Source organism: Nycticebus coucang, chromosome 16 (genome assembly GCF_027406575.1).
Source record: "Nycticebus coucang isolate mNycCou1 chromosome 16, mNycCou1.pri, whole genome shotgun sequence".
NCBI classification, from domain to species: domain Eukaryota; kingdom Metazoa; phylum Chordata; class Mammalia; order Primates; family Lorisidae; genus Nycticebus; species Nycticebus coucang.
In genome coordinates this window covers 85,424,846-85,438,843 of record NC_069795.1, presented here as the reverse complement: position 1 = coordinate 85,438,843, position 13,998 = coordinate 85,424,846, and the positions used below count along the sequence as shown (strand labels likewise).

The window sequence follows — 13,998 nt, the reverse complement described above, 5'->3', positions numbered from 1 at the left end:
CCTTAAATTTAGGTCTTTTATCAATCTTGGATATCCAGTTCTTCCAGCACCATTTCACTTTCTGAATTCTGTTATCACCATCTTTTTTTCCCACTGGAAATAAGGGAGTAATCAATTTTACTGACCATGATAATAAAAAAATTGAAATTTATGTTGTGTTGTTAAACTGAAATTATATTATTGAAAAGAAAATTAAATGTTAAGATTCTGTACTCTTTTGTGTTACTAGCCTTCTAAGTTTCTGTAAGTTAGGATAGTTTTATATTTCTAAGCCATCAGGGAAAGCTTTATTTTTTTCTAGCTAGTAACAACCTTAGGTGGGGTCTGGGAGTCCCTGTGGTGTTCCATTTGGGGCCCACTGTAAGGAATTTCTCCAGCTTTGTGAAGCAGAACTTAAAAGTCACTCAGTACATTTAAGAAAGTTTTCTCTGAGGATTATTTGGTTCCTTTCTCAGGTCTGTAATTGAGCAGTGACACACAGATCTTGAATTTTCACATTATTCTATGGTGTGTCAGTGTGATTGTTTGGCTACCTTGAGGACTATGAAAGTGGTTGATAATTAGGTCAGGGTCTCTAATTCTAGAATATAAGCTCCCTAGGTTGGAGACTGGTTCTTAGCAAACTAGACTGTTGCCCTTTATCTTTTGTTTACCTTAACAGCCTTAACAAGACTTCCTCTTTTTAGCTATATTGATTTGATCATTAGGTTTCTGATTTGGGGACTTCCAGTTAGCTCTGCCCCCCTTCCTCAAAACTAAAATGTTTACCAAACAAGTAAATTATTACTATGCTAGGCAAGATCCATTTGTTTTCATTCATCAATAATGAATGTTCTCAACATTTTTCACAACCATTAAGGCCATAATCAGATCAGCCTAGGATCATCTATGGATGATACCACCCATTGGTTGAAAGGTTCATGAAGGTACTAACAGTATCTCAAAATTATCATCTCATAGATTTTTGGGGGGCTTAAAAAATAATAGGACGTTTTTGCAATGGAGAAATTTGGTAGACACCGCCTTAATCAAGCTGTGAAAGTTGGCATCACCAAATATGGGCCAAAGTGATGTCAGAAGCTTCCTGGTGTGATGCAGTGGACAGAGATGGCACCATACATGTAATATTCCTGCCAAACTTGTTTAATCTGAACCTAATCATTAAATAAAACCAGATTGCTGAACTTTTATGAGACAACTGGCCTGAATTCTTTCAAAAGTCAGCTTCATGACAAACAAAAATAGGCTAGATGCCTAGTTGCGAAATAAAATAGACTAAAAAGGCATGCCATTTCAATGTGTGATCTCTGATTTGATTTTAGATAGAAATTAACAGCAATAGATAAAAAGACCTTGCCGGGAACCCTGGTGACATTTGAGTACATATGCGTATTAGATAATACTGCACCCATGTTCCATTTCTTGGATGTGGTAATGATGTTATTGAAAAAATTAGGAGTTCTTAGGAGATGCAAGCTGAGATGCATATTGGGGTTCTGCACCATCTCACAGATGGTTTAATTGGGACAGCAAATGGAATTTATGTAGATAGAGGGCCAGTGTGGTGACATGCCAGCCATTGGTAAGTCTGGATGAAGAATGTATGAATGGGGTTCATTTTACCACTTGTACAACTTTTCTGTGTGTTTAAATTTCTTTTAAAATAAACATCTGGCTATAAAAAAGAAAAATAAAAAGTAGAAATGAATGTCCTTTCACAACTCCTTACTGGTAGTGCTTGTCTTTCATCTGTAGTTAGTGGCTCAGTGATACTTGGGCAAGATATTACCCATGAAAAGTTAGGCCCTTACCCCTGGCCTGACTTTGTGTCACTCACATGCCATGCATCTTGGTTCTGGGCTCTTGTTCCATGTATGTACAGTAGGGGAGTCATCAGCCCATAATTCTCCTGGCAGCACTGAGAATTATGATTTTACAAGGGATAATAAACCCCAACTATGGTTTTGTGAGCTTTTATCACATATATGTTTGCAGAATGAATAGAAACATGTATCTTATAGAAAATAGCATCGTATGACTGTAGTATTCCTGGGGGTGTTGTTAGTAAAAGGATGCAGTCATCCAACACTTCTTGGCCCTACCTCCCACTCTTTCATCCTGCCTCCATACACCAGCCCTTGCTACTGTGATCAGCTGTGCACAGACATGGCTCCCTAACAGCTGACCTCAGCCGTGCTACCTTCTACTTTTTTCCTGTCCTGGGCATTCTCTGTCACCATCCTGCTTCTTGGGATAAATATAAGGGAGATAGAACCCCATAGACAAACCTAAACCCCCAGAAACCGGAGCCAGAGTATAAATATCTGTCTTCCCATCCCTGAGGTGCAACCATCCAAGGCCCACTTTCCAGGACTCCTCAGAGGACTCCCAGGAGGATGGAGCCCTAGTTTCCCACCTTGCTGACCAGCTCAATATAACACCTTTGAGCTGTCCCTACCTTCCTTCTCTGCTTATCTCTTCCTAGTCGCTTGGTACCGTTTCTTCAGATTTGTTCCCAAAATAAATGACCTACATGCAATGTCTGTCCTGGCCTTTGTTGGCACCCCTCCCCATCCCCAGAACCTAGACTGAGGCAATGGAATCATTCTAGTATGGCTAAAGAGTGTGGGGGTTATTATTTTTACAATAACCACTTTATAGACATTCCTGCAGTATCTGGAAAAGCAGTAGGCAAGGAGTGAGGAGAATGTCTTCTTGTTTGTCCTTGGGCAGGTTGTTTAACCATCAAGTTTAACTGGCAAAGCTATGATGATAGTTAGAAGAAGACTTGTTGGTAAGTCTGCAGGATCCTGCTAGCTGCTTATAGGACTGCTGTTCCTGGTATCTAGTAGAAGGTGCTGGGAATAGCAAGGTAGCCCTTAAAGTTAGAGGTATAAAGAGAGTGGCTGAGAGTTCCAAGGGAAGAACTGGTGGTGGGACTTGGGGCAAGACTTAGTTATTTGACCTGAGACCTAAGAGGAAGACTCGAGAGTGATGAAGAGGCCCATTCTAATTCATAATGGGTTGACATGCAGGAGCACAACTGTTAGAATGTTTACATGCCCCCCATCTCGTGTCACCCAGTTGTCTGGTTTTTATGCAAAGTTCCACCGTGTTAGGCTGGAACTTGTTAATAAATTACATCAATCTAATTGGAGAAACTGAAAATGGGGAGCAGTGCCAGCTTGGAGGGGAGGGAGAATAGGAAGGTGGGAAACCAACTGAAACCTTTACAAGCACAGGCTGGTTGTTCACCACAATTACTTGTGTCCTTGCACAGCTCAGGGTAGGTCTTGGAGTCTCAGGGGTTAGCTACGGCCGTGATTTAGGCATAGGGCAGTGATACATTTTCTGCCACAGTAAAGCACAGATGTTTAAGAGCTGCTTAAATCCTTTCTCTTCACCGATACCCCAAGGGAACACTTAATGAATGATGCTTCCCTTAAGAAGAAGAATAATTAACAATAGCTATATTATTCATATTAATTTATAGTTACTGGTTGCTATAATTAATGCTATTTATGAAAATCATCATAATTAATATCATTTTACAACTCACAAAGTATTTTCCCATCCATTTTCTTATCTGAGTCTTGTAACATCCCTTGGGCTTAGTAGGGGCAGATGATGTTCTCTTCACTTTATAGGAGAGGAAACTATGGCCCAGGGGAAAAAAAAATTAATCAGACTTCAGTACATCACATTTTCCAATAGAGAATGCTGTCTGTGAGTATGCATAAATATATAATACTCATGAAATTTGTGTTTATTATAATATTTTACATCTCCACATAAGAGAAGCAGGTTCACTTGATTCCCCGTTGCCTTCCGTAATTATAGTGCCCTGCCATTCCTTGTTGTGACCCATTATGTGAATTTTACATGTTAAAGAAATATTTTTTCTTAGTAATGCCACAATATTTCATAGTTAGTAATGCCCTTTGAGATAAAGATGAGATGTCTGATAGAGACATTAGTACCTTGAAAGCATCTTGGGCAAAAGACCTAGTGGCCTTAGAGAGCTTAATCAGACTGGAAATTCAGACTCTGAGAAGAGAGCATCTCCCTGTCTTATCATTGTTTTTCTATTTTTAGTTCTCTTTGAGCATGGGACCTGAAGGAAATCTCTCAGTTTCATAATCGAGGCCATATAGCCTGACGCATGTGTAAACACACGTGTACACACACATGTCTATTGCGCCTTTTAAGACACCATATCCCAGAAGCATCCACTCCTTCCTGTTACATACATTGAGCTGCTTTTACTCAAAATATGTTGAAAAGAAAAAGGTTCCTGCTGGATCAATGCCAGAGCCTGTCATTATTCATTGATATGTTTACTCAAAAATATTTTATGGAACACTTACATGGTCAGGCTCCAAACACGTTTCTAGGGAAACAGGAACAAATCAGACAAAGTTCTTGCTGTCATGAAGCCTCTATGTTCTAGGGAGAAACAGACAATGAATAGACAAATACACATAAAAGGTACTGTTAGATGGTGGTGGATATTATTAGGAAAATAAATAAAATCAGGATGAGGGGATAGGGTAAAACCAAGAAGGGTCACAACAGTATATCCAGGATGAGAAAATCACGAGGCTGCTTTACATGATATGAAATGTGAAATCCATATTTAAGGTAGGGAGCTCACAAACAAGGAAGCCGAGTGTCTTCCTGCGGTAGGTGACAATCTAGGTGTCATTCCAAGCGCCTGGACCACAGCAGCATAAGCAGGTGACGTTGTCAGCATGCCTGGGGTAGATCAGGTCCAGGAGGAGCGAACTCACTCTGGCTAAATTCACAAGAAATTGACCAACACAATACAACAGATGCCATTAAGTTGCTATTTTTAGACAAAAAGACATTTTTTTGGACTCAGAGAAGGTGGCAAGTGAGCAAGTTACTAGGGCAAAATAAGCTATGATCTTAACAGGTGATGCCATTATGCATTTTGCCTGGTACCATGTAGTCACTAGAAGGACAGTTTACTCCAATAGCTGTAAAATTTAATGCTCGTCTATCAGGGCACTCTATTTTGTTGTGCTGTTGCTGTTACTGAAGATAATTCTAGTTTCCTGGCTAATGCTTTATCTAAACTCATGCAGACACTAGGTACTATCGTGGCATTTAACCTCCTAAAACAAGTCCAACCAAGTTGAGGAGATTATAGTAACTGTCCACTATTTTATTCCTGTTGAGTCTTGCTGAAGATGTACTTTGGTCTCTTGATGGGGCCTTAAGAGACACTCACATCACACATACATGATCTTCATTGCATTGTCACTGTAATATTTTATTTTTACTTCACTCTGCCTCTAAATCCTAGGGCCACCTCCCTTTATATTTCCTTGCCTTGAGCTCTAAGAAGTTTGCTTATTTTTCCCAAACCTGCTCATAATGTCCTGGACCTGTGGCAATATTATTGCCCTGTCCTCCACTCTTACTGATTCTGAGTGTAGGGTAACAGCCACTGATGTGTGGAGTCCACAGGTGCAGACTTCATCAGCGCTCACTGCCATGGCCACTTGCTCCCTTGGCAGCCGTTGGGTAGAACTCTGATGTTTGAATGTTTTAGGAGCTTTGCGAAGGTGCTGTTATCACACACACGCACACGTGCGCGCACACACACACACACCTAATAATACCCACCGACTCCCAAACTCCCAAGCACACTCATGCACCCGTATCTTTAGCTGCTGATTCCTCTTTCTGGAGTATCAGTCTCTCTTCCTTGCCCTTGCAACTCCAATAAAATGTCATAATCCTTACAATGGTTTGTGAACACACAGAGCCTGTGAGATCTCTTCAGTTGCTTTTATTTCTTAAGTGCAGGGCTGGAGACATTTATTTCCTTTTCCTTATGTTCTCATCCAAAGAAAGAAAAATCCTTCTAAATAAATACATCCTCAGTATTTTTCAGTTTCCTTATCTGTCAAAAAGAGGTAATTTTACCCCAGTCTACCTCACTGAGATTTTATAAAAGCTAAAAAATAAATGAGGTGCAGAAAAACTTAGACAAAGCCCTCAGATAACCTGAGGAATTTGAACTTGAACTGGTATTAGTGGAAATTTCCTTTTCTTAGCATGTATGTGTTGCTTCCAGCAGGGAAATCCCGGCGGTAAGACCCTGGAGGAGAGACGCTCCAGCCTGGATGCGGAGATCGATTCCCTGACCAGTATTTTGGCTGATCTTGAGTGCAGCTCCCCCTATAAGCCTCGGCCCCCACAGGTTAGTGCTGTTCATAAATGTCTCTCCACTCTTATCTGAAAGAACAAGCTCCACGGTCTAGCCCTTTCATTCTTTGTCTGAGCCAGTGGTCTAAGTTGTGTTGTTATTTAATATCCACATATGTTAGTTAACTGCCAGAAATTTCCTAAAGTGACTTCATGAGTACTATCCTTGAAAATCACACAGTGTTATATAAAATATAAACAAGTAACTCTCTTCTCATTCTGGTCCTCTGGTCTTTTTCTAGCTTTGTCTGTACATTTTGTTATGCTATTCACAAGTATGACAACTTGAGCATGGGATGTTGAGATAAGGGACTGTCTTTTGTAATGAATTACTTATGTTAGATATTGAGGTGGTTTCCTTTCTTCTTGTTGTTGTTATAAGCAAGGCTACAAGGAGCCTACTTGTGTATATTTTCTGTGGAGCTATTTCCCATCATCAGACTTCTAAGTGTAGGATTCCTCCAATAAGACCCCTTTATTTACTTTCTTTCCAAAGATTTTGAATAGCTTATATTGGCACCAATTTGAATATATCAGTTTTCCCTCAAATTTACCAGAATAAGTAGTAGCAGTTAATGTGTGGGGTTTTGTTGTTGTTGTTGTTTTATTTTGTTTTGTTTTATTGAGACAACGTTATCACTCACTCTGTTGCCCTGTGTAGAGCGCTGTATGGCCTCATAGCTCACAGCAACGTCAAACTCTTGGGCTCACATGATTTTCTTCTCTCAGCCTGCCAAGCAGCTGGAACTACAGGTGCCCATCACAGTCCCTGGCTGGTTTTTCTATTTTTGATAGAGATGGGTGTCTCACTCTTGCTGAGGCTAGTCTCAGATTCCTAAGCTCAAGCAATTCACCTGCTTTTGCCTCCCAGAGTGCAAGGATTGTAAGTGTGAGTAATCTGTATTTTTTTAAGTGCAAATTGTGCCTTGGTATCAGTTTTACCTGGCATTTTTTACTACTTTGGAGATTGGCTATTTTTCTCTGTCTTTGCTCATTAACTGCATTTTAGAAGCTGATCTTCCACTGTTAGTGATCCTTCCCTATCTTTGAAGTCTTGAGAGGGTCATGGTAAATCTGTTTCAGGGCCTCCTCAGAAGACAGCCGTCAAAACTCTAGATGCAAACATTGGACAGGCCTTATTGCATAACGTTTGCTTGACTAAGTGACAGTGTGCACAGCACTCCAAGTCCCTTTCCGATTCTCGAACGGCAGCAGCTATATTAACAATGGTTTCTTGCATGAATTACAAACCAGTCCCTTTCTGTGCTGTCAGTCATTTCAGCTTAGCTGCACATGAACTTGCAGTACTTCCTTCCTTAGATACAGTTTTCTAAACATCTAATGGGGCTGCCAGCTATGTGGGGTACAAGGCAAACCATGCTAGAGCTTGGCTGCTCCTTAACTATCTACACTCTTGGCTGCACCAGCTGTCAGCAGTGAAAATGCACTTCCCTTCTGTAAATATGTGCTGAGATGCTAGAATACAGCAGGCACTGTGGTCCTTCCAGAGAAGTGATGGGGACAGGAAAGTGGATGGTTATAAGAAAGAGAATGAGGACTCAGTTGTCATCTTCTGACAGCCCATAATGTCATAGAAATTACATTAAATTAAAACTACAGCCTATATTGCAGAAGTACAAGGAAGAGAGTGATACATTCTTTCAAGGTTAAAGGTTGCAGAATCTAAGAATTCCTTTGTTTTTTTTTTGAGTTGGAGTCTGACTATGTCGCCCGTGGTAGAGTGCCATGGTGTTACAGCTCAACAGCAACCTCAAACTCTTAGGCTTAAGTGATTTTCTTGCCTCAGCCTCCCAAGTAGCTCCAGGACTCCAGGTACCTGCCACAACACCCAGCTAACTTTTTGTTATAGTTGTCATTGTTATTTAGCAGGCCCAGGCCAGATTCGAATCCGCCAGCCATGGTGTACGTGGCCAGTGCCCTAACCACTGAGCTATGGGCACTGAGCCAGAATCTAAGAATTCTTATCAGGAAACTTATATATGTTCAGCTGGAGAGATGCGTGAGACAGTGTTTTGGGACCCAAAATGGGTAAACAGCCAGAGCCACAGGGCAGCAAGTGCTGGGCAGCATCTAGGGAACTGCAAGCAACTTGGTGGCTTCAGATGAGGCTGCTGAATGCGTAAAGTGGACTATAGGTCTGGAAGGTTTTCTACTGACAGCCTGTGGACAAGCTTGAAAGTCAGATCAAAATACCAGCCCCTGACTTTTATAGAGTGTGGGATTATTGGAAGGTACTCATTCAAGGAAAAGCTAAAATTCATTATGATAAAAGAACACAGGCAACAAAATCAACTCTAGAAAAAGGCAGAAGAATGGGCCCAGGTGAGAGAAATAGTTTCCAGCAAGCTGTGCTTACTTCAGAGTTTCTGGCCATTGTTCAACAATTTTTCAATTTGAATCAAATATGTCAAGCCCAGTTTCTGAGGACAGCTAGGCTACTGACTTGCCACTGGACTTGGCTGTATTAATGCCCGATGCAAATATGAGTTCCTCTCCTCTCCTCCTTTCCCTCTCCTCTCCTCTCCTCCCCTCCCCTCTCCTCCCTTCCCCTTCCTAAATTTTTATAACCTAATACTATTTATTGAAGAGATTATGTATTGAGGCTTTTTCTTAATATAGTCTTTATTCTTTAAGACTGCGTCTATACATGCCTCCCACAAGCCACTGCATTTTAATAGATTTATTCAGTAGCGACATTCTGTTTGAACATCATCTGAGCACACACATTCACAGTCATCAACCAGGGCAGTGCTGATCATGAAGCACTTTCACATGTATTTTCACTTGGTTGAGCTAAAGGTTTCTTAATTCTGAGATATATACATGGTGTGGTTATTTCATGGATGAGGAAACTGAGACTCATCAAGAAGAGAAGCGAGTTATTTTTTGCCCTATGACTACTGTGTGAGTACAAGTGGATGTTGGATTTAGGGCTGGGCCTTATTTTAATTTCTAAAACCTGACTGAGGCTGTCAGGTTTTATTTGTTTTGTTTTTATGTTTTTCCCATTGACAAAAACTATGAAATCAGTCATGTGAGGGATAGGGTCCTTTGAGTATTTCTTTCATATGAATAGAAAAACATTTAGAAGGTAAAAAAAAACAATGATGATGATCCTTAAGTAGAATAAGTTCATAATTAGGATAAAATCTCCTTTCCATGTGCCTGCTCCATTCAGAAATTAAAGGATGGTCCATTCTAATTCTTTTTCATTATTCTAATTTAGGAAAGCAAGAGTTAATTGGGAAATACAGCTCATCCTCCTGAATTATCTTCACTCTGGTGGAACTGAATTAGATGTGGTAGTATTTACTGGTTAACATAATTATATGCTGTGAGAGCAATAATCACATACTTAAAATATTAAATATATGTGCCAAGAGAAGATGTCTACAGTAGTCTGTGTTGTATTGTAATTAAAAGGTACTTCAAGAGTCCTAGAAATGTGGACTGTTAATGCCCAACTTTGATGTTTCCCTTTTTTGTCCAAAGCAAATTTCAGAATCTGCTGAGTCATCTGACTACTTAAAGTAGGCTAGTAGGTCTGTCATTTCTCATTATAATCAAGCCTGCATTGTTGATTAAACATACCCCTTAATCACTTCTGTAAGCTGCTTTGACTCACGGGTCTCAGGTAAACGATATGTATGTGGAATGTTCGTACAGTAAGAGGTCCCAGGGAACTCTGTTCACATAACAACCTGGAAAAGTGTCTGACCCCTTAGAAAATAGTTTACTAAAGCATTTTCCTCCTTTTATTCAAGGAACATTTTTCACTCCCGGGTTTCCTGACTTTAGTTCTGTTTGCTTATTTATCCACATGTTGGTTTGGAAACGGCTTCATTCCACATGTTTGTGTATTCATTCCTCCAGTCACCTAACATTTGTTGAGATCCCACTCTGAATTAGTTACTGGAGATGTAAAGCTTAGTATCAATGTGTCCTTGCTGTAGAGTAAGACTTATTCTTATGGAAGAGGTAAGCATATATGTAATCCAGAGTGACACAAAAAAGGTTTCCATGTGCTACTTATCAAGTGACTTGACCATGTGTTCAAGTTGCCAGAAGATGAAAAACAGGAATACCCACATTCTACCCCGCATCTTTCAGTGTCAGGGAGAACCGCATGGAACAGGTAGCATCTGCGTTCACTTGGCTTCATGTGTTATGGGACAGGAGTGGAATTCAAGGCACAAGAACAACAGGAATGAGAAAGTCAAGGAATGCTGAAAGTGATAACTTTGAAGAATAAAGTAGTTTAATAGATTACGAGGAGTACAAAGGAGAATGACAGTTGGAAAGAAATCACATGTACTTTGTGCCTGAGTACCCTCAGTATGCTCGCGGGCTTTCATAGTAGGAAGAGACTGCAGTGTTTCTGGCTGTACTGGGTTAGAGTCTGACACCTGTAGCATTTACAAGGTGTACAAATATACATCCACCACACAGCGTAGATATGTGCAATTAAACTCCCTTAGTGCCTGATACTAGAGTTCTCCAACACTTAAAGATGTATATCATAGGGAATGGTTTTAGAAGAACACACATGAGAAGTCTGGAAGTGGTCCTGAGGTGAATCGCAGCTCCCCCAGGATCATAGACTATCAGCGCAGGAGTGAGATGTCCAGGTCATGTGGCCCAATCTTTACAGAAAGACGTTTTGGACCAGAGAGGAAAGAACATTGCTGAAGGGGGCTCTGAGGCAGTCTTAATGATTATTTTTATTTTCCCTAAACCATGACAAAATGGTGCTCTGTGATGGTAACAGCAACCAAGGCACAGCTTGGTTACCTTTAGTGTCACAATGAGTTTATTCTGAAATGTCAACTTTTATGGAACTTTCTTTACAATATGCCTTGGACATGTTAAAAAAAAAAAAAAAAGGTGGGCGGCGCCTGCGGCTCAGCGGGTAGGGCGCCGGTCCCATATGCTGGAGGTGGCGGGTTCAAACCCAGCCCCGGCCAAATTAAAAAAAAAAAAAAAAAAAAAAAAAAAGGTTAGCTATGTGTAACGGTAAGGTAGACAGAAAATTTACGACAGTACAAGATGGTCATGAAGTTCATGTGCAAGTTAAAATGGTATGTGATTTAAAACTGCTCACGGGTTTTATGGCCGACCCTGTATGTCATCCTTAAGCTCTTTTTTTTTTTTTTTAATTAAATCATAGCTGTGTACATTAATGTAATCATGGGGCCCCATGCACTGGTTTTATATACAATTTGAAATATTTTCATCAAACTGGTTAACATAGCCTTCCTGGCATTTTTTCTCTTTTTTTTTTCTTTATTAAATCATAGCTGTGTACATTGATGTAATCATGGGGCATCATTCACTAGCTTCACAGACTGTTTACCAAGTTTTACATATACCCTTGTAAGATGCACCGCCTGTGTAATCCCACCAACCCCCTTCCCTCTACCCGCCTCGCCCCTCCCTCCCCTCCCTTTCCCCCTTCCCCCTATTCTTAGGTTGTAACTAGGTTACAGCTTTCATGTGAAAACCCTAAATTAGTTTCATAGTAGGGCTGAGTACATTGGGTACTTTTTCTTCTTAGTTATTGTGTTAATGTCCTCCTTAAGCTAATGTGTATATAAAGCCCTCCCATTGATGCCATTTACTAGTATATGTCCAGCTGATGCTGTTTGGACTACACAGGGGACTGAAATTGTGTCTATTTCTATAAAGAAAAGGGATCAGGGACAGCACCTGTGGCTCAAAGAAGTAGGGCACTGGCCCCATATACCGGAGGTGGCGGGTTCAAACCCAGCTCCGGCCAAAAACTGCAAAAAAAAAAAAAGAAAGAAAAGAAAAAGAAGACAAGGGATCAGTTATGGACACGAAGTATTTTTCTCTTCTCTTGACAGAGGCAGAGGTAGAGTTTTCAGTCTCTTCGTGGAGCGCCAGTTCAAGGCTAAGTTTGGTAGGGTTGGAGCTGGTACCTGGGTGACTTAGAAGAATGTTCAATTATCTTATATTAATATTTCATGGTGACTGAGGGCATAGCAATTTTTTTAGTCATGTTGCTTTTCAATTGACCTAGTGGAATTTTACTGTCCTCATTTAGACTAATATGATACTCTGAAATAAGAAATATATGAATATACATTGGTCTTTGCCCTTGATTCCTGACACAGTAATGTTCAAAAAATATTTGTAATTTTTAAGTGGTGGTGGTGCTAAGAACATCTTTTGTTTTAATATTATTTTGTCATTAATTCCAGTTCCTGAAAACAAAGCCTCTAGATCCCTTGGCATTTCCTGACTGATAGAAGCATCTTTTGTTTTAATGAGAGAACCCTTGGGGGGTGTTCCTGGATTCAGCCTATTCACCAGAAAGACCAAGCCATGATTAGAAGCTTGGAACTTTTATCTCTACCCCTATCCTCTTGGGACAGGAGAGGAACTGGAGATTGAATTATAATAGATCAGACCTATGTGTTTTGAAGCTTCTATGAAAGCCTCTAAAGAACGGAGTTGAGAGTATTAACAGGTTGGTGAACACATCCGTTTGCCTGGAAGGTGGCATACCCCAACTCCATAGACAGAAACTTCTGTGCTCAGGGCCCGTCCAGACTCAGCCCTGCTACCTCTTCATCTGACTGTTCATCTGCATCCTTTATCTTGTCCTTTATAATAAACTGATAAATGTAAGTGTTTCCCTGAGTTCTGAGACGGTCTAGCAAATCATCATAACCCTGGAAGGGATCATAGGAACCCCCAATTTATAGCTAAGCTGGACAGAAATGTGGGTAACCTGGTGGCTCCCTAGTTGTGATTTGCAACGTAAATGGGAGCAGTTAAGATTGAGCCCTTCACCTGTGGAGTTGACGGAACTCAAGGTAGATAGCACCAGAATCAAACGGACTTGAATGACCTCCATTCAGAGGCAGGGAATTGGTTGATGTGTGAAGAAACCCCACACATTTGATATCAGAAATGAAGTATTCTGTGAGAAGTATACAGAAAACAGGTGAGTTTTTCCTTTTCTACTTACATGAAAAAATTTAGAGAGATTTTGGGGCCCTGAACAGCGTGGAGCATATTTTGATAGGCTAGTTTCCAAGTTTTCATGAGAAGGAGCAGTTTCTCCTCAACTGCACTTGGTCACTTCTCTAGACAGAGCTTCATTTGTGTGTCCCTGTCCACATTACTAGCCGAACCTCCTTCTCATTATTCCCAAATGGGCAAGGTAACTACAATTTATTCCCCCTTTGCCCAGAGATACAATACTGTTCTGGAGCTATAAGGAATACGATGTTGGCTCAAAGCAACAGTTCTCACAATCCATCCCATTTCACTTGGGGATTGTGAGTTTGTGTCTGGAGTTTGCTTTAACATTTCAAGACTTTGAAGATTTGGGGCTGATGCTTTTTGAACGCTGTTTATTTTATAAATGGCATATTGAACTTCTTCACTTACAGCATTTAAAAATTATTGTAATTTCTTAGTCTATTTGGAAACTTAGTTCATAAATGCTCTGTGGTCATATGGACATGTTTTTAATCGCAATCCCAGTATTCCCACACTGGGTTCCTTTTAAAGAGCAATAATCTCTGAAGCGATCTGAGAAATTATTTCATGTGCGTATGTTGTATTGAAGGCTTTTTACTGGGAATTCATGTGGCCTTAGGGCTTGGATGCAAAGCAGTCAGGGTGGAGTCATGTGGTGCCCTGGATCTTCTATTCTCTTATGCTCTGTGTTCCAGCTTGCAAAAGCCATGAGCTGCAGGGGAGATTATT

At 40.5% G+C, this 13,998-nt stretch overlaps 1 protein-coding gene across 10 annotated transcripts in view; it reads left to right on the top strand.

Annotated features, from left to right (window-relative positions):
- The window catches only part of LPP (LIM domain containing preferred translocation partner in lipoma), a 730,287-nt gene that overhangs the window by 351,666 nt on the left and 364,623 nt on the right, over nt 1-13,998 (top strand). For 9 of the 10 annotated variants that reach the window (XM_053564331.1, XM_053564334.1, XM_053564332.1 and 6 more), the window contains one exon: nt 6,107-6,232. In XM_053564331.1, the coding sequence (XP_053420306.1) occupies nt 6,107-6,232 (126 nt within the window). The remainder of the gene's footprint in view (nt 1-6,106; nt 6,233-13,998) is intronic. The other variant, XM_053564336.1, reaches the window with a different exon arrangement.